The sequence below is a fragment of the Oryx dammah genome, unplaced genomic scaffold (assembly GCF_014754425.2).
Source record: "Oryx dammah isolate SB20612 unplaced genomic scaffold, SCBI_Odam_1.1 HiC_scaffold_6, whole genome shotgun sequence".
NCBI classification, from domain to species: domain Eukaryota; kingdom Metazoa; phylum Chordata; class Mammalia; order Artiodactyla; family Bovidae; genus Oryx; species Oryx dammah.
Genome location: NW_024070190.1, coordinates 10,745,156 through 10,764,697, shown reverse-complemented (window position 1 = coordinate 10,764,697; position 19,542 = coordinate 10,745,156). Strand labels below are relative to the sequence as shown.

Below are 19,542 nucleotides of genomic sequence, written 5' to 3'. Positions count from 1 at the left end.
GATAGGAGTGAAAAGAAATGGACAAAATAACCACACATATTTGGATTAGCTACTCACTTTCTTTCCTAAGAAATATGGAGGTTGTGTGATCCTGCACGAATGTACAAATCAGAACACACACCTCTCCCACTTCAGTGTGAGGGACCCTGAGGTCAACATGGCAGCCATGCTCAGGGTGTGTGGAAGGAAGTCCCAGTGAAGAGCGGACAGGGTGGTTCATGCCTCACGCCCATCAGCGGGACCTGCTTCTCTGCTGGGAAGACACCCTTGATTGTTAATGTATGGACAGGATTTATTTCTGATGCATACATATCTCTTTTGTCCAAGACCTGGAACAGGTTGAATATGTTAGAATGTTTAATGATATAACTACCTGTGTCTGTGATAGAAGACATTTTTATTATCATATTGTTTTTCTTTCATTTTCTTATTTGTATTTTATAGTTATAAAAAATAATATATGCTCATTATAGAAAATTTAGAAAATAAAAGATTGGCCAAAAGAAGTAATTCCATCACACAGAGGTAAAAGCTGGTAACATTTGGCAGATATTTTCTCATCTTTTACTTAATATATGTTATTTTTAGAATAGTGGGTCCATGCTATATGGATTACCAAATACCTGCTTTAGAAAACAGCTATAAACAGTGAACATTTTCCATGCAATGTAATCTTCTTTGGTGACCTAATTTTAGTGGCTGCAGAGCCCTCCTCAGGGTGGATGTACCATGGTTTACTGCTCCGGTCCTAACTCAGGGCCACAGTTGCAGTGTTTTCGGTTTGGGCCACTAAGGAGTGTGGTTTTTTTTTTTTTTTGGTAGCTATTCTTTATGCGTGCCTATGATTATTGTTGTTGTTGTTTAGTTGCTAAGTTGACTCTGACTTTTTCGACCCCATGGACTCTAGCCCACCAAGCTCCTCTGTCCATGGGATTTTCCAGGCAAGAATACTAGAGTGCGTTGCCTTCTCCAGGCAATCTTCCTAACCCAGGGATTGAACCTGAGTCTCCTGCATGGCAGGCAGATAATTATTTACATGTTCAGTTCAGTTCTGTCACTCAGTTGTGTCTGACTCTTTGCGACCCCATGGACTGCAACACTCCAGGATTTCCTGTCCATCACCCACTCCCAAAGCTTGTTCAAACTCATGTCCATCGAGTGGTGATACCATCCAACCATCTCATCCTCTGTTGTCCCCTTCTCCTCCTGCCTTCAATCTTTCCCAACATCAGGGTCTTTTCCAATGAGTCAGTTTTTCTTATCAGGTGGCCACAGTATTGGAGTTTCAGCTTCAGCATCAGTTCTTCCAGTGAATATTCAGGACTGGTTTCCTTTAGGATGGACTGGTTGGATCTGCTTGCAGTCCAGGGGACTCTCAAGAGTCTTCTCCAACACCACAGTTCAAAAGCATCAATTCTTTGGCACTCAGCTTTCTTTAGAGTCCAACTCTCACATCCATACATGACCACTGGAAAAACCATAGCTTTGACTAGACAGACCTTTGTTGGTAAAGTAATATCTATGCTTTTAGTATGCTGTCTAGGTTGGTCACAGGTTTTCTTCCAAGGAGCAAGTGTCTTTTAATATCATGGCTTCAGTCATCATCTGCAGTGATTTTGGAGCCCAAGAAAATAAAGTCTGACACTGTTTCCATCTATTTGCCATGAAGTGATAGGACCGAATGCCATGATCTTAGTTTTCTGAATGTTGAGTTTTAAGCCAACTTTTTCACTTTCCTCCCCACTTTCATCAAGAGGTTCTTTAGTTCTTCTTCACTTTCTGCCATAAGGATGGTCAGAACCCCATGAACAGTATGAAAAGGCAATTTACATACAATTAATTTTTAAAACCTGGACAAAAGGATCCAAAGGCATGTTTTGGATCTAATTTTTATTCCCTGTGCTCACCAACGAATTATGGTTTCTGAAAGCTTTTGTCAGTTGTTATATGAAAAACGATATTTTGTGTTGTTTGAATTTGCTTTTAAAAACATTTTTGATGATAAACCATCATAATTTCTCTTTTTTTGAGTTTCTGATAGATGTACTCATCTTTTTTTTCTTCTGTTGCTAGCACTCTTGACATTAGCAGTATTTCCTTTTCCCCAACTTGTTGTTTGCCTTTTAACTGTAGTCAACGGTGCTTTCACAGACACTGTTTCCTTGGATTGTTGGCATAGTTTTGCTTAGGGTAGACTTTTTCCCCATCCTACTGCATTCAGTTAGGAATTGATTTGTCATCCTTTGATGAGAAACACCTGCAAGGTTTCTGCAAGGCCAACTCACCTGCGTAAGGTGGCAGCCTGAGCCACATCTTCACCAGTGTTGCTTCAGCCAAATATGCCAACTCCTGTGAGTGTAGGAGAAAGAGCCAAACAGATTTTAAGTGGTTTTTTGATAGTCTTCTAGCACACCTTTTCTGAGAAGCTCTGACCCAAACATCTTTGCTGGGAGCCACCATGGGAGATCCCACCCATGACAAAGTCATGTGGACGAGAACTGTTAAGCAAGGCTTCAGAACTCAAGGGGCTCCCTAGGCTTTCTCGAACATCTACCCCCAAACCAGAATCTGTCTGTTTTACTGTTTCATGACTTTCACCAACTCCTCTGACATTAACAGGGGGCTAACCCTGACCACTTTTCTCTGGAGAAAATCAACTAGGGCTATAGCTAATAAGTCTCCTGGACATGAGAGGGATATTTCAAATCAAACCCCCTCTGTTAGCATTCTAGCTTGCTTGGCAGGCATATCCAGACCCTTACAGCTACGCATGTGATTATTTCCAGCCTCCCAACTGTGAGAGGCACGGAAAGCCTAAAACATAGAGCCTTTGAAAGAGTTAAAAGTTATTAGAGTAGTGCTAGTGCTGATGTAGGATTTCATTATTGGGCCAATGCTTGTTGTTAAGTTCCCATATCTCTTATCCACTGTGCACCTGGGAATGCATTAGTTAACATGGTGAGAATGCTAGAAAAACAAGTGTAGCCTTGAATTTAACCATATCAAACTTTTGAGCTAATTGGTTCTTTTTTGTAACTCATTGCACCTTTGCTCTGTGAAAAACATAACTCTGTTTGGTATTTTCTGAGGCTGACATAGATTAGAAATATAAAGAAAAAACACTTTGAGGGAAAACAAGTTTTCTGGTTGAGCAGCCTTTATCAAAAGAGGGTCATAAAATGTTCACAGGCCTCCAAGGCCAGAAGATACTCTACACAACATCTTTTGTGGAAAAGGTATGCAGAAAAATCATGGTTTTGATAAAGGCAATACCACTGGAATGTTGGGCTGACTCTGTATGACCTTGCATCTTTCATTTCCTCTATGTACAAAAAAGGTATATAAGTACCATTTAAAAATAAAGCTGTGGATCTCGCTCATCAAAGCAGCTTGATCTCCTCGTGTCAATCATTTTCCTCCTCTTACTCTCTCTTTCTGGCTAGTTCCCATCTGGAGTACAGAGATCCACCGTGTCTACTTATTTGCCTGGGTTTCTAAGACCTGAACGGGAAGGCGCCCTGAGCCTTCACTCCCCCAGGAGACCGGGAGGGCACCTGTGGCCTCACGTAGACGGTGCAAGTCTCTTGTCTTGAGACTTTATTGATTTTCTGTACAAACCAAGGAACTCCAGCCTCTTTTCTCCTCTCCTCTAGTTTCTTATCTGCAACATTCTTATCTCTCTCTCTCTCTCAACCGCCGACGCCGTTTCTCCTTCGGGTTTCCCTGGATCCTGCGGGGGCTGGACCCCGGCGCACCTTCAAATCAGCCATCCCTCTCTGTCACGTCCACAGCCAAGATCTGCCCCGGAATTTGGCTCTGGATGGGTTTAGGCAGGGCTGTCCAATGATGTATAATGCAAACCACATACACGATTTTAAATAATATAGTAGCCACAGTAAGATTTTTTATTTAGTTTTGTCTGTGCTGGGTCTTTGTTGCTGGACTTTCTCTAGTTGCAGTGAGCAGAGCCTACTCTCTACTTGCCGTGCAGAGGCCTCTCGTTGCCTGACTTGTCTGGTTGCAAAGCATGGGCTCTGGGTGTGTGGGCTCAGTACTGGTGGCTCACAGGCTCTAGAGAGCGGGCTTAGTTGCCCCTTGGCATGTGGGATCTTCCTGGAGCAGGGATCGAACCCATGTCCCCTGAACTGGCAGGCAGATTCTTAGCCACTTTACCTCCAGGGAAGTCCCTACTCTCCATATTTTTTAAATGTAAGAAAAAAAAAGTGAAATTAATTTAAGAAATACATTTCATTAACCCAGTGTATCAAAAATGTTGTCATCCCAACATGTAATGAATGTGGAAATGTCATTAATGAGATATTTGGCATTCTTTGTTTTCATACTAAGTCTTTAAAATCTGATGTGTATTTTACGCTTTCAATACAGATAGCTCCATGCCTAGTTATGGAGCCGGACAGTGCCCAGTCCAATAAAGCAAGGTGACTCTAGGCAATCGCTAAAGCCCCAACAGATTACAAACACATACACTAGGGACCTCTTCCCCGTGACCCTTCTAAGGATGAGGGCAGCTGGGAGCCACTTTGTGAGTCTTCTTTGCATTAACATTCATGTAGATCTGAAGATTTCAGGTCATTCGTATCTGTGCCTATATGTATGTGTGTGTGTGTTTTAAGAGCTGGCAGTGACGACCCCCAAGCTCGGCTGAGAATGGATCCAAAGACGTTGGAAGCCGCTGCTCAGGACAGTTTGCGAGTGTCCATCACCAGGCGAGACTGGCTTCTCCGAGAAAAGCAGCAGCTACAGGTGAGCAGGTGAAGACTCTTTATGAAGCAAGACAGCGTTTTTCTAACACATGTGAGCCAAACGCAGCAAAGTGAGTCTTTGCTTGAACGTAGCCGTTAGAGAGTTGGCAGTGCACCCAGGAGCCACGAGGCAGAGCGAGGGGTGGAGACGACTGGAGGGCTTGTTGGAATCTCTTTACAAACAAGGGGTTGGAAGTTCAGCAGTGTTTGTGCTTGTTTTTGCTAGTACTTTACCTTTTGAATATGCTTTCCTTGTGTGCCAGGCCAATTTGTCACCTCTTATCATTTTGTCCTTGAGAAGTTTCTTTCAGAAGGCAGAAAAAAAAAAATCTGAGCTGAGGCAATCCTTTATGGAAACTGCTATCAGATTGGACTGTGGGTAGCGACTGTCAGGAGGCAGAGCCGTGAGTGGGGACTGGGCAAGGTGGGCGGAACTGGGAAAGACTGGGAATGACTGGGCTTCGTGGGAGCTCTGAGTTGTCCTGGAGCATTGGATGCAAGTTGGCTGAGAATCATGGGGGGCTGGAAATCTTGGTGCAACTCTGAGTTATAGCCAGAAGGTGACCAGGGCCTCTGGAAGTTGACAGGGCCCCCCAGAAGCAAGGAGCCTTGAAGTTCTGTCCACACCTTCCAAAGCCTAGAGGACTTGAAGCCTGACTGGGGAGCAGTGAGGTAACGTGGACTTCTGGAAAATGCAGAGCTCTTTAACACATATGTCCACAGTGTGGCTTAGCCTCGAAGGCCGAGTGCCCTTAGACAAGTGAATGGGGCGTGGAGAGGTTACCGGAAACCCCCACCTCCCATGCAGAGTTCTCTTGTTATGAGTTCACCCTTCTAATTCCATATGATAGCAAGGCAGCAAAGGGAGGTAAAAATCATTGCAATTTGAAAAAAGTGAAGTAAAATCGCTCAGTCGTGTCCGACTTTTTGCGACCCTATGGACTGTAGCCCTGTAGCCCCCTAGGCTCCTCTGTCCGTGGGATTTTCCAGGCAAGGATATTGGAGTGGGTTTCCATTTTCTTCTTCAGGGGATCTTCCTGACCCAGGGATTGAATTCAGGTCTGCCACATTGCAGGCAGATTCTTTACCCACTGAGCCACAAGGTTTGAAAATGTTGTTTTTTAATTGCTAAGTCATGTCTGACTCTGCAACTCCATGGACTACATGTAGCCCACCAGATACCTCTGTCCGTGGAATTTCCCAGGCAAGAATACTGGTTGCCGTTTCCTTCTCCAGTTTGAAAATATTTTCCAGTAAACTGGTGCTTTCACACTCTTGAGCTCACCACTTTGAGCACACTTGTTGAGCAAGTTCAGGTAGCTGAAAATGTGAAGTCTGATTTTTGATTCTCGATAATATTCACCAGCTGGAGGTGAATATTCCTGATGATGTCAGAGTGCACAGAACATACTTTTAGCCCAGGCTACCTAGTGTTTGAGGGCTTCGTGGTAAAGAACCTGTCTGCCAATGCAAGAGACATAAGAGATGTGGGTTCGATCTCTGGGTTGGGAAGATCCCCTGGAGGAGGGAATGGCAACCCACTCCAGTATTCTTGCCTGTAGAATCCCATCAGAGGAGCCTAGCAGATGATGGTCCAGAGGGTCTCGAAGTAGGATATGACTGAAGTGACTTCGCACACAGGCGTATGCTGAGTGTTTGAAGGAAGCATTCTTGGCACAGTGCTGGGGGAGAAGAGGAGAAAACCAGTGATGGGAGGGGGGTGCCTGGCAGGCCTTTGTGAAGTCTTGGGGTTTCCTCTGACTGGAATGCGAGCCATGGAGTGGGGTTGGTTAACCAGTGAAGTGATGTAATTGACCACATTTCAAAAAGTCATTTTGACTTCTGTGTGAGAATAGGGTGGAGGGCCACTATGGAAAACAGTATGGTGGTTCTTTAAAAAATTAAAAGTCGAGTTACCATGTGATCCAGCAATTTCACTTCTGGGTATAAGACCGCAAAGAATTGAAAGCAGAGACTCAAAGATGTGTTCACAGCAGCATTATTCGCAATAGTCAAAAGGTGGAAGCAACAACCCAAGTGTCTATCAGCAGATGAATGGATAAACAAAGTGCAAGTTGCTTAGTCCTGTCTGACTCTTTGCAACCCCATGGACTGTGGCCTGCCAGGCTCCTCTGTCAATGGAATTCTGCAGACCAGAATACTCGAGTGAGTAGCCTATCCCTTCTCCAGGGGATCTTCTCGACCCAGGAATCGAACCAGGGTCTCCTGCATTGCAGGCAGATTCTTTACCAGCTTAGCTACCAGGGATGTCTGGATAAACAAAATGTGGTATATAAATACAATGAAGTATTTAAATTCAGCCTTTAAAAGGAAGAAAATTCTGACGCATACTACAGCATGGATGGACCCTGAGGACATTATTCTAAGTGAAATGAGCCAACCATGAAAGGACAGATACTGTATGATTCCACGTGTAGACACCCGGAGGAGTCAGAGTCACAGAGAGATAAAGTAGAAAGATGGCTTCCAAGGCTGAATGCAGCAGGAGAGGGGGGTCAGAGTTCAGTTTGGCAGGATGAAAAGAATCCTGGAGATGGATGGTTAAGATGGTAAGTTTTCTATTACTTATATTTTACTACAGTTGAAAAAACCCAAACAAACAAAAATGGAAAGAACAGGGATGGGAATTCAAAGGTAGGAAGTAGGGAGGTGTGGTGGGAGACCCTGTCAGTGATACTATAATCTTGGACCAGTGGGATACACGCTGTTGTCTTCTTAACATGTCTTAGCCGTGGATCTTCAATACCTCCTCCTGTGTCTCTTCCCTCCCCTACTGGAGGAGGGGTCAGCAGCTAGATCAGGTAGGGTGGTCGGCATCTTGGGGTTGCGAGGATGTGGGTGAGATGGGGAGACAGCCAGTATTAGAGCTGTGCTCTTATCAGCTGGCAGCCAATGCAGAAAACATGGGCGTATGTTAATTAAGAGAGTCTCATTGGAGATTCAGGATGCTATGGGCACTGAGATGATTATCTGCCATAACACTGTGTGAGCAGCGGGCATTCAATTACCTACTGCTTGTTTTGTTCATTGACCTCAAGATTGGATGATACTCAGTTCTTGGGATTTGGCTTGTCATATTAGTGGAAATTAAATTCGTTTAATATTTTTATGAACCTTAGGCTGCATAACCCTGTCTGTGGCATCTCACTGTTCTTTGAATCCTTAGACTTAAGAATCTATGACTTCTAGTCTTTCTCTGCATGCTGCACGTACAGGCTTGGGGTCAGACCAGCCAAGGCTTGTTTGCTTTTCCTTTTTCGGTCGTGTTAGCTGCTTTGCTGGCCTCTCAAGTCCCTGAAGTTTGTTGCACTCTGTTCTGGCTCTATCACCTGAAATGAAGTAAGTGGTTTACATATTTGCTGGATTCTTCCAAGTCTAATTCTTGGCTCGCCACCGACAGTTATTTAATGCTTGGGAGGGAAGCTTTTTGCTTATGCCAGCTAATCAGAAATACAAAGCTGGCATGATTTTTCCAGTTCAGCAAACCTCCAAAAATCTGCCCGCCTTCAAGGGGAGCTTCACGGCCCTCATGCAGGTGGCGAACTCTCCTGTAAAGACAGAGTTCTCAGCAGTGTAGTCGACCATGAATGGGGTTAATTTACAAAACCTGCTCTCTCCATTCTCTGCAGAAAGAAATTGAGACCCTCCAAGCCAGGATGTCTGTTCTGGAAGCAAAAGATCAACAGCTGAGGCGGGAAATTGAGGAGCAGGAGCGGCTTCTCCCGTGGCAGGGCTGCGACCTTGTGGGAGGATTGTCCCTGGGCGAGCTGCAGGAGGTCACCAAGACCTTGCAGGACACCCTGGCCTTGGCCGAGCAGATTCCCCTTCGTGCAGAGCCGCCTGAAGCCATCCAGAGGTACTGGTGATTCCTAAGTGATTTTGGATCTCTCGCCTTGTCTATCTGTTTATGGGGTTGATTTAGTCTGCGGTCCTACGTATGTAAATATTGGGTTGGCCAAGAACTTTTCCATCAACTCAGTATTTTCCAAGCAGTGCTGTGTATTTTCAAGGGAAAGTACTCTCGGCATTTTGAGGGTCAAGGCCCTTCTTTGTGTGGGGCAGCCCTGTGCACTGCAGGACGTTCTACACCGTGGCTACCCAACCTATTGGGCTTCCTAGGTGGTTCAGTGGGTAAAGAATCTGTCTGCACTGCAGGAGACACAGGCAGATACGAATTCGATCCCGGGATCAGGAAGATCCGCTGGAGGAGGGCATGGCAACCCACTCCAGTATTTTTGCCTGGAGAATCCCATGGACAGAGGAGCCTGGTGGGCTACAGTCAACAGGGCTGCAAAGAGTCAGACGCGACTGAGCAGGATGCGCCCAACCTGCTAAATGCCACTCTTTCTCTCCATCCTGCTAGGCACCTTCCCCACTTCCTAACGCCCCCAGGGCGCCTTCTCTCTCTTCGGGATCTATTGGAGTTTGATTGGTTGGAGAGTCTGATACCAACCTTTACTGAGGACAATCGTCTGGAGACAAGGGGAACGTTAGAAAGTGTTAGTCGCTCAGTTGTGTCCGACTCGTTGCGACCCATGGACTGTAGCCCACCAGACTCCTCTGTCCATGGAATCCTCCTTGCTAGAATACTGGAGTGGGTTGCCATTTCCTTCTCCAGGGGAATCTTCCTGACTCAGGGATTGAACCTGGGTCTCCTGCATGGCAGGCAGATTCTTTATCATCAGAGCCACCAGGGAAGCCTGGAGAGAAAGGAGGGGATGAGCTATGAAGAGGGGAGACTCAATCAGTGACCAGGAAGAAGAAATTATTATTCATGACAACCAACATTTATTGAGTCTTACTATGTGTCAGGCGCTGTGCTAAGCTTTACGCTATGAGTGGTGTCTATTATTATATCCATTTCACAGATGAGGATAAGAGAGTTTAGGAAGGTCAAATAGTTTGCCAAAGTCCCAATTGATAAGCGGCAAAACTGATACTAAAATTCGTGTTTGTTACGTCAAAGCCTAGTTTCTTACCCACTTGTTGTGGAGGGAGAACCTTCCCTGTGTTCTGTGTTGAGAAAGACACAAGAAATACGTGTGGACCTCTGACCTTCTGGGAGGTCATGACCTTATTCTGGCCAAAGATGGAACCCGCCCTTACTCCTATTAGACAGAAGTAGAGCCATGCCCTGAAGAAGCAGCAGCTGGTGGTGAGGCTTGAGGGTGCAGCGAGTGCAGTGACTCGGGGAATGAATGCGCTGCCCAATAATTATGCTGCAGAAAAAACTGAAGAAACCTTACCACCTGTAGCGGTTGAGAATAGGGACTCTTGCTATCTACTCATCCACATATTAGCTGGAACCACTTATTATTGGGGGGCTGTTACTCGTGAACTGGTTAATATGTATCAATGTAGAGGTCATATGATGGTGCCTGGGTGGCAGCACGCCCCTTTACGGTCATATAATGGTGCCTGTCCTTTTCATCACAGGGATTTCCATCTTCAGAAGCCTTCTAACTGCCGTCCAAATGTGTCTCAGGCTGTTTAGCAAGTATCCTCATACACATGCCACACTCAGCATCAGCTGGGATGCTCGTCCAGGAAGATGCTCACCATGTCTTCCCCTCCCCGTCCCAGCCCTGATATTTCCCTGCAGAGCTCTAACCCTGGGCTCCATCCACGGAGAAGGGGAAGACGTGGGTTGTTGCCAGATTTTAGTCAAAGGAAGCTGACCATCAAGCCTGCCTGTGCCCTTTCTCCTTCACCCCCACGGTACAGCCGTGGCCTCCGGGGACCTTTCCTACTCCTGCTTCCCATATCCCTCCTGTGGAAGTCTTTCTACACACACACACACGTGCACACAGACAGGCATATACAATCACACACGTGCATGCACACACATACATGTATACACGTGCACACTTACACATATTCACACACATGTGAAAGTGTGAAGCTTAGTTTTTCAGTTGTGTCCGACTCTTTGCGATCCCATGGACTACAGCGTGCCAGGCTTCTTTTTCCATGAAATTCTCTAAGGCAAGAATATTGGACTGGGTTGCCATTCCCTTCCCCAGGGGATCTTCCTAACCCAGAGACTGAACCCGGGTCTCCTGCATTGCAGGCAGATTCTTTACCATCTGAGCCAGCAGGGAAGCCCAGACACACACATATCCACACATGCGTGCACACACAGACAACACACACACACATGTAGACACACGCACATGATGTTACGTGTCATGTGTAAACATGCATGTGATATATGCATTATGATGGACAGGTGTACTGACATATGGGCTTTGCTGGTGGCTCAGATGGTAAAGAATCCTCCTGCAACGCAGGAGACATGGGTTCCATTCCTGGACTGGAAAGATCCCTGGAGAAGGGAATGGCAGCCCACTCCAGTATTCTTGCCGGGACAGAGGAGCCTGGCGGGCTACAGGACTGAGTGACTAAGCACACACACACACATTAATATATAAGGAACATGTATATGACATGAGCTATACATATACATTTGTTTCTATAAACACAATTTACACCCGAGGCTGAAAGTGAGCCTCTTCCACCCCACTGTCCAGATGTGTCCTACTTATCTCTCCTTTCGCTTTGAGCAGCAGAGAGGCTGGTCTGACTCCTTTTGTGTCACTCACAAGCTCTTTGAGGGGAAAAACTGGGCTGTGCTTACCTTTGACCCTGCTGCAGCATTCACAATGCCTCTGAGCTTTGAGCTGAACCCCTGGGCAGCCACCTGCAGGTGTGCCCATCCCTGCACAGAGATGCCCCGGGCAGGGGCTGCTTTCTCACTCATCAACTCACGGCTCTCAGAGCAACCCGCATGGTGGGCAGGCTGGGCTTGTTATTCTATTTAATGGCTGAAGAAATAAAAGCTCGAAGTTTCCAGGGGATGCAGCTCGTTAGAGACTACTTATATCCACCTATAGGTGCCTCTGGGTCTGAACCAACGAAAGAGTTTCCACTTAGAGGCCTCAGTCTAAAACAAGGACTCGAGTATGGTGGCTGATGGAGCTTGGCTCCTGAACTCAGATCTTACCATCTCTAGTCTGTTATGATGCCCACGTGCTCCAGCTTTGCCTTTTTAATCAGGATGAGATGCAGTCGAAATAAAAGTGGGACTTTTGCTAAGTCGTCCAGTGCTCTAATCAACTGAACAGGCTCTTGAAAGACCTTTCAAGGTGTGTGGCAATCCGATTCTACAACATTCTTAGGGAAATTGGATTCAAGGCTGGCTCTTAAATGTGCTGCGGTGCTGTCTGGGGGCTCCTCGGGTAGGACCCATCATCCTCGAGTCTACCTGTGCCCAGGGAGGTTACAGAGTTCAGGTCAAGAGCAGTCTGTCACTTTTTGTGCCTATCTGCCCGTGGAAACACCTGGGCATCTCAGAGACCTGAACCCAGCAAGGCTCTGTGTAGGAGCGAGAGTCTTAGGAATAAAAGGACCAAGAGTTGCCCAATGAGGGTAGGAGGGAAGATCCCAACATCATTAAAGGTAGAGATCAACATGGGAGACTTACCTGCTGGTCCAATGGCTAAGATGCTACACTCTCAATGCAGGGGTCCTGGGTTCAATCCCTGGGTTGGGAAGATCCCCTAGAGAAGGGGATAGCAACCCACTCCAGTGTTCTTGTCTGGAGAACTCCTTGGCCAGAGGAGCCTGGTGGGTGACAGTCTGTGGGGTTGCCAAGAGTCAGACACAACTGAGCGACTTTCACTTTCAGCCCCTCTGTAACTTATAGCTGGCTCTGTATCCATGATTTCTCTGCATCCCCAGATTCCACCAACAACCAACCACCAACAGTATTTAGTATTGAAAAATAGCTGTGTATAAGTGAACTCTTGCAGTTCAAACCTGCGTTGTTCGAGGGTCGACTGTAGTTTCTTCTCAGACCCATTGGAGAGATCTGGACAAATTGTGAAACAGGAAAATCTTGGTCTTAGGAAGAGAGGTTAGAGAAAGCTGGAGAAACAGACCATTCAACATCCTAACTGTCTTTGTCATCATCCATGAAGGTTTTTCACAGAGGTCAGCTATAAGCTTAGGATGCTGTCTGGGGAGGAGCTGCTTCTGATCGACGCTATCAACAGTGTGCAAGTTCAAGGGGAGGCTCTGGTTCTTTGCCTGGATAAACCACACACTGGTTTGGGGAGGAGCTTCCTAGGAGCACTGGGCATTCCTGAGATAACTGCTGCTGGAGACTCTGCTTATGTGGGTGATGTTTGGGAAAGACTGAAAGTAGAAGGCCATGTGCTGGGGATGAGAGCCCCGGTGGCTTTATATTTGGGTATTTTGGTAGAAATCAAAGCAGTAGTTTGAATTTTCTGATGTCTGTGTCTTGGATAAAATAACATGTGTATGCGTGTGTTAGTTGCTCAGTCATGTCCGACTCTGCGACTCCATAGACTGTAGCCCGCCAGGCTCCTCTGTCCATGGAGTTCTCCTAGCATGAATACTGGAGTGGGTTGCCATTCCCTTCTCCAGGGGATCTTCCTGATCCAGGGCTTGAACCCTGGTCTTCTCCATCGCAGGCAGATTCTTTACAGTCTGAGCCACCAGGGAAGCCCAGGATTAAATAATTTATCAGGATGGAATGAAGAGCTGCCTTCTCAAATATCCGAGTTGCCTTCTGATGGAGCCAAAGAGAGTGGATTTCTTCCTCCAAACAAGAGGAGAATGTTTTTAACTACTTGGGTATTAGATATTTTGCAATATGAAAGCTTATACGGTAGGGATAGGTGAGGGACAGGAGCCACTCAGAAGACGAATGTTCATTGTAATTTCCCTCATCCCTGGGATTCCAGTCCTTTGGCTTTAGAACAAACTCCTTGTTTCTTCCTGCAAGTCTTCCTATGATGGCAGAGGTCTAGAAGGACAGCTATTTTTCTGGTAAGCCTGATTTACTCTCTCTTGGGAATCTACCCTTCCCTTCTCTGTAGTGGGATTGAGGGGTGGAGTAGGGGATGGGAAGAATGGGGACAGAGGGAGGGAGGAGGTGACAGTTTCTGGGGTTTTCCTGAGGGATGTGAGTGTCCGTCTGTTTATTTCCATAAGTGGAGGAGGGTTGTGATTTGCAGCTCATCTGCCTCCAGGGCGGTCAGCTCAGCCCCTCTTGTTGGTCTGGGAGCCTTGAGCATCAGTGGAGGCAGGGCCGGCTGTGACCCTGTCTGACTGCAAAGCCAGGTAGGAATGTACTAGTAATTGACAGAGCCAAGTGAGGGCTCCATTATTTGCTAACATTCTTTAGAGATGCTTGGCTGCTTTGCATTAGTCTGTGGTTGAGTTCTTCATTCCTTGGCTCCTGGAATTTTTCATGCTTCAAATGAAATATATTCTGGCAGCTCATGGATGAATCATCTCTGGTTGTACAGTTGGAAGAAACATGTCACATCTTTTTACAAACCATTGGCACAAACTGCAAAACAAACACAAGCTCTGGTTACTGCGAGACTGGTTGGACCTTGGTAGGTGTGTCTGAGCTGCTGGGGGTGTGGATGGAGAGCTGGGCCTGCTCTCTGGTCCCCCTGACTTAACCTCCTAGGGCCCCTTGGCATGGCTGACCAGTTCTTGGAGATGCTCAAGCCTCCCATCTTACCTACCCTCAGCCCACAGTGAGCAGCCAGGCTGATGTCACAACTCTGTTTAAGTGAGATTTGAAATAATGAAATTCAGCATAGTTCACAATTGACTGGGAAAAAACCATCAATAGTCCCACTTTCCTCTCAGATACTTATCTTATTATAGTTAAAAGTCACAGTGAAACAGCAAGGCCTGAATCAGAAAACAGACTCCAGGATGTGGGACGAGCATAGCTGATTCTCAAAGGGTGTGTTCAGGGGTAGGGGAAGCAGCTGTGTGTGTCCTGGCGATGCGCCTGGGGGATGGCACCATGTCGGGACAGTGCAGAGTTCAGAAGAAATGCTCCTGATCTCCACGCCTCTTCTCCACTTGCTGTGATCGTGTGCTTCAGTCTCTACTTCTGGTCTTTGCTTTTCTTCTTTCTCGCCTTTGTCTTTCATCTAGTTGGTTTGTCAAGACAGGGGCTTGATGGGACTGAAACTATGAGGACTTATCTGGAAGAGGGGGACTGCTTTGTGTTGCTAAAACTGCTAGGTTTTGCAGTGAGATTCTGACTTTTCTTCCTTTATTTTTAAAACAGACACCTTGCTTTTCCCACGGATTCATGAGGCAGGCAAATCTTTGCCCAGAGACTCAATGAATGCAGTGAGGTTGCAACGTATAAGCGGCATGAGACGGACACTTCTTGCAGGAAGTCTTCCTTGATTAGAGAGCGTCCTCAGTGTTCAAGATAGCTCTCATATTTATCATCCGTCTTTCTTATTTTGATTTGTAATATAATAATACATTAATTTAAATATCACTATATGCTTCCCTAGTGGCTCAGTGGTAAAGAATCTGCCTATAGCGCAGGAGATACGGATTCAATCCCTCAGTCGGGAAGATCCCCTGGAAAAGGAAATGGCAACACACTCCAGTATTCTTGTCAGGAAAGTATCACGGACAGAGGAGCCTGATGGGCTACATAGCCCATGGGGTCTCAAAAGAGTTGGACTTGACTTAGTGACTAAACAATAACAAATTATTTACAAAAGTTCATTTCTGCTCACAACCCTATAAGGTATGCTGGGCAACACACTGGTTTTTGCAATGCGTTTTGTAGATGAGGCTGCTGAGGGTCCAGATTCACACTGCAGTAGTGTCCTGAGGCCTTTGGCCAGGTTTGGAAATGGAGGGGAGAGAGGTGATTAGCATGGATGGTCTGGAAGAGAGCGGGGCTTGGAGCAGGTGCACCTGACGGGCAGTGGAAAGGTGTGCAGCTGATCCAAGCAAGAGAGAATGCTGCCGTTTTAGGCCAGCAAGTTCTCTCTGAGCCCAATGGGTCACAAAGTGGCACCTGAGAGGCATCAGAGCAAACAGGTCTCCAAACACAGGCAGCCTGGGGAGATCACCAGGCAACTGACTAGGTCAGAGGGCTGGGAGCAGTTTCAAAGACAGAAGAGCAGGAGAGGAGCTGCGGGAGGAGAGGAGCTGCTGGGTGCCCACAGCACAGGAAGTCTTGTTTATCAGTGAAGGTTTGAACTGGATAACACTGGAGGTCCCTTCCAGATCTCGAACACTTTGCACTTTCAGACTTTGTAAAATAGGTTAAAATAAATGGCTTCAAAAAATTGGTCATCCTGTTCCTCGTAGCCCCCAAATATGTTCCCCTGTACTGTTCCCTAGGCAGGTGACAACCACCCAGAGCTGCAGCACTCAGGCTCGCTCTTTTCCAGATGAGTCACTGCTGATAATGAGCAGATGGCTTATTTGCTCAGTCGTGTCCAACTCTTTGCGACCACATGGACTGTAGCCCACCAGGCTCCTCTGTCCCTGGGATTTCCCAGGCAAGAATATTGGAGTGGGTTGCCATTTCCTTTTCCAGGGGATCTCCCTGACTCAGGGATGGAACTCAGATCTCTTGCGTGGTCTCAGGTCATTCTTTACCAACTGAGCCACCAGGAAGGTCCACTAGATGAAGACGGAGTTGGTCTCCCCGTGGCCACTGTTTAGAGTTGGGAATGACTGTCGTGTCCTCCCCTTTCCTTTGGAAAGTCATCATCACAGGCAATGGAAAGTTTTTACAGGGCCACACCTTGGAAAAGAAGGAAAAGACTTGGAAAAGAAGGAAAAGACTTGAAATTACCACCTGTCTGGGCATGTGTGGATGCCACTTACCTGGAGGAAACAGGACCCTGACTTCTGTATTTTGTTTAGTACATTTGAGAAATCCCAAGGAGGAATCTTATTTTACTTACAGATTAAAATAACAACAACAACAGCAACTTTATTTTGTGCTAAAGTAAATTTATTAGGACTAAAAAAAATGTAAAACAAAGGAAGATTTAAAAAAAGAGCAGAGGAGGATGAAAAAGTGGCTATATATTTTAATTTTATTTATTTATTTTGAAGTATTTGCTGATTTATTTGCCTGTTGTTGTTCACTCGCCCAGTCATGTCTGACTTTGCAGCATGCCAGGCCTCCTTTGCAGCACCCCATAGACTACAGCATGCCAGGCCTCCCTGTTCCTCACTGTTCTTGTTTCCCAAAGTTTGCCCAAGTTCATTCCCATTGCACCAGCTGTGGCATGGGCATGAAATCCCTGAAAGAAAGTGACGTCGCTCAGTCGTGTCCGACTCTTTGCTACCCCATGGGCTGTAGCCTACCAGGCTCCTCCGTCTGTGGGATTTTCCAGGCAAGAGTACTGGAGTGAGTTGCCATTGCCTTCTCCGGAAGATCTTCCCGACCCAGGGATTGAACCTAGGTCTCCCGCATTGTAGGCAGACGTTTTACCATCTGAGCCACCAGGGAAACCCGGGCCCCCTTGCACTGGGAGCACAGAATCTTAGCTATTGGACCACCAGGGAAGTTCCTGTGGCTATTTATTTTTAAATGCTGCATTTTAATATTTTATAAATTCTCTGTGCTTTGTTTTCTTCAAGGAATTTACAACATTTATTATTATTTAGGTAGTTATTTAGGGAAACTTGTAATATATGGACTCATCCATTCTTCTTTTATAACGTGGGTATCTGATAAACTATTTTTGACTCGAGCCACATGGATTCTCAGAGACTGAAATGACGGGTGCTATGACTGTGAGTCAGCTCTCAGCCTAGGTGAATGCCTGTGGCCTCTTCTAATAGTTTTTACTGTGGTCAGTTTCAATTTTAATTTTTCATTATTGTCAACTTGAGAATTGTCCTATGCTTAATTTCTATGTAACTTGTGTGTCTTCTACAATCCTCCACCCCCTTCCATCAAATTTTCTTATTCCTGATAAATCCTTAACGTGTTATCCTGTCTTCAGGTTGTAGGATTTTGGTTCCTGCTTTAACTTTTCAGATGTTAAAGAGTACGCCCAACTAAACTGTTCTTCATACTTTGAGCTGAAGGTATAAAGCTCTTCCAGCAGAAGTAATTGAGTTCTGCTGAGAGACCCTTTCCCAGGGACTGCAGCAAATATCCCCAGGTCTGGAACATCTGCTCCTTACTGGCTGGGACTTCAGTCGGTTATTAGCACGTCTTTTCCAAGCTGCACCAGAGCTTCCCTAGTGGCTCAGATGGTAAAGAATCTCCCTGCAACTCAGGAGACCTGGGTTTGATCCCTGGGTCAGGAGAGAGAAGAGAATAGCTACCCACTCCAGTATTCTTGCTTGGAGAGTTCTATGAGCAGAGGAGCCTAGCGGTCTACCGTCCAGAGGGTCACAAAAGGTTGGACATGACTGAGCAACTAACACTTCCATTTTTCCAAACTGCTCAAGGCCTGCCCTGCCGTGCACTGATTCCTAGGCTGCTGGGAAGTCATGTACCAGGACCTCTAGGTTTCCTTTACACACAGGCAGGGAGGCCCTATTACTTATACATGGGGGTCAATTGTTTATTACCGTGCTCATCCTGGCCACCATTATCAAAATTACTTTGTACATCCTTTTGGACAAATTCCCTCAGCTTCCTCTTTGAGTGGTATTGATATTGGTATTTGATTATTTATTCAATTATTTGTTTAGTCAGCTAGATTTATTTTCCTGCTGTTTATTCATTTTGTTCATGAGCAGTCTATTTTTGCAATCTTTTATCCAATAAAATGTGTAAATCTTTAGCTTACCCAAGGAAGCATTTTAGGAAATGAAATTTATAGTATTCCCCAGTTTCAGGAATCTGACTGATGTGTTGCTTTGTCAGCGAGTTTTGAAAGAGCCTGAGAGAGATGTAAGGTTTAAGCCGTGTCTGCAGCTTTACGTGCATATGCTTGTTCTTGGCCAGATGGCAGATAGTTAAAGATGAATCAGAAAAGCATCAGTTCAGTTCAGTCACTCAATCGTGTCTGACTCTTTGTGACCCCATGGACTGTAGCACGCCGGGCTTCTCTGTCCATCACCAACTCCCGGAGCTTGCTCAAACTCATGTCCATTGAGTCGGTGATGCCATCCAACCATCTCATCCTCTGTCCCCTTCTCCTCCTGCCTTCAATCTTTCCCAGCATCAGGGTCTTTTCCAATGAGTCAGCTCTTCACACTAGGTGGCCAAAATATTGGAGTTCAGCATCAGCATCAGTCCTTCCAATGACTATTTAGGACTGATCTCCTTCAGAATGGACTGGTTGGATCTCCTTGCAATCCAAGGGACTCTCAAGAGTCTTCTTTAACACCACAGTTCAAAAGTATCAATTCTCTGGTGCTCAGCTTTCTTTAGAGTCCAACTCTCACATCCATACATGACTAATGGAAAAACCATAACTTTGACTAGACGGACCTTTGTCAGCAAAGTAATGTCTCTACTTTTTAATATGCTGTCTAGGTTGGTCATAGCTTTCCTTCCAAGGAGCAAGCGTCTTTTAATTCCATGGCTGCAGTCACCATCTGCAGTGATTTTGGATCCCAAGAAAATAAAATCTCTCACTGTTCCCATTGTTTCCCCATCTGTTTGCTGTGAAATGATGGGACCCGATGCCATGATCTTCGTTTTCTGAATGTTGAGTTTTAAGCCAACTTTTTCACTCTCCTCTTTCACTTTCATCAAGAGGCTCTTTAGTTCTTCTTCACTTTCTGCCATAACAGTGGTGTCATCTGGGTATCTGAGGTTACTGATATTGCTCCCAGCAATCTTGATTCCAGTTTGTGCTTCATCCATCCTGGCATTTCACATAATGTATCCTGCATATAAGTTAAATAAACAGGGTGACAATATATAGCCTTGACGTACTCCTTTCCTGGTTTGGAACCAGTCTGTTCC

General features: G+C 45.9%; 1 protein-coding gene across 1 annotated transcript in view; it reads left to right on the top strand.

Annotated features, from left to right (window-relative positions):
* DISC1 (DISC1 scaffold protein) overlaps positions 1-19,542 on the top strand; it is a 332,069-nt gene that overhangs the window by 67,997 nt on the left and 244,530 nt on the right. The window contains exons 4-5 of the mRNA XM_040242744.1: positions 4,635-4,764; positions 8,414-8,640. Of these exons, the coding sequence (XP_040098678.1) occupies positions 4,635-4,764; positions 8,414-8,640 (357 nt within the window). The remainder of the gene's footprint in view (positions 1-4,634; positions 4,765-8,413; positions 8,641-19,542) is intronic.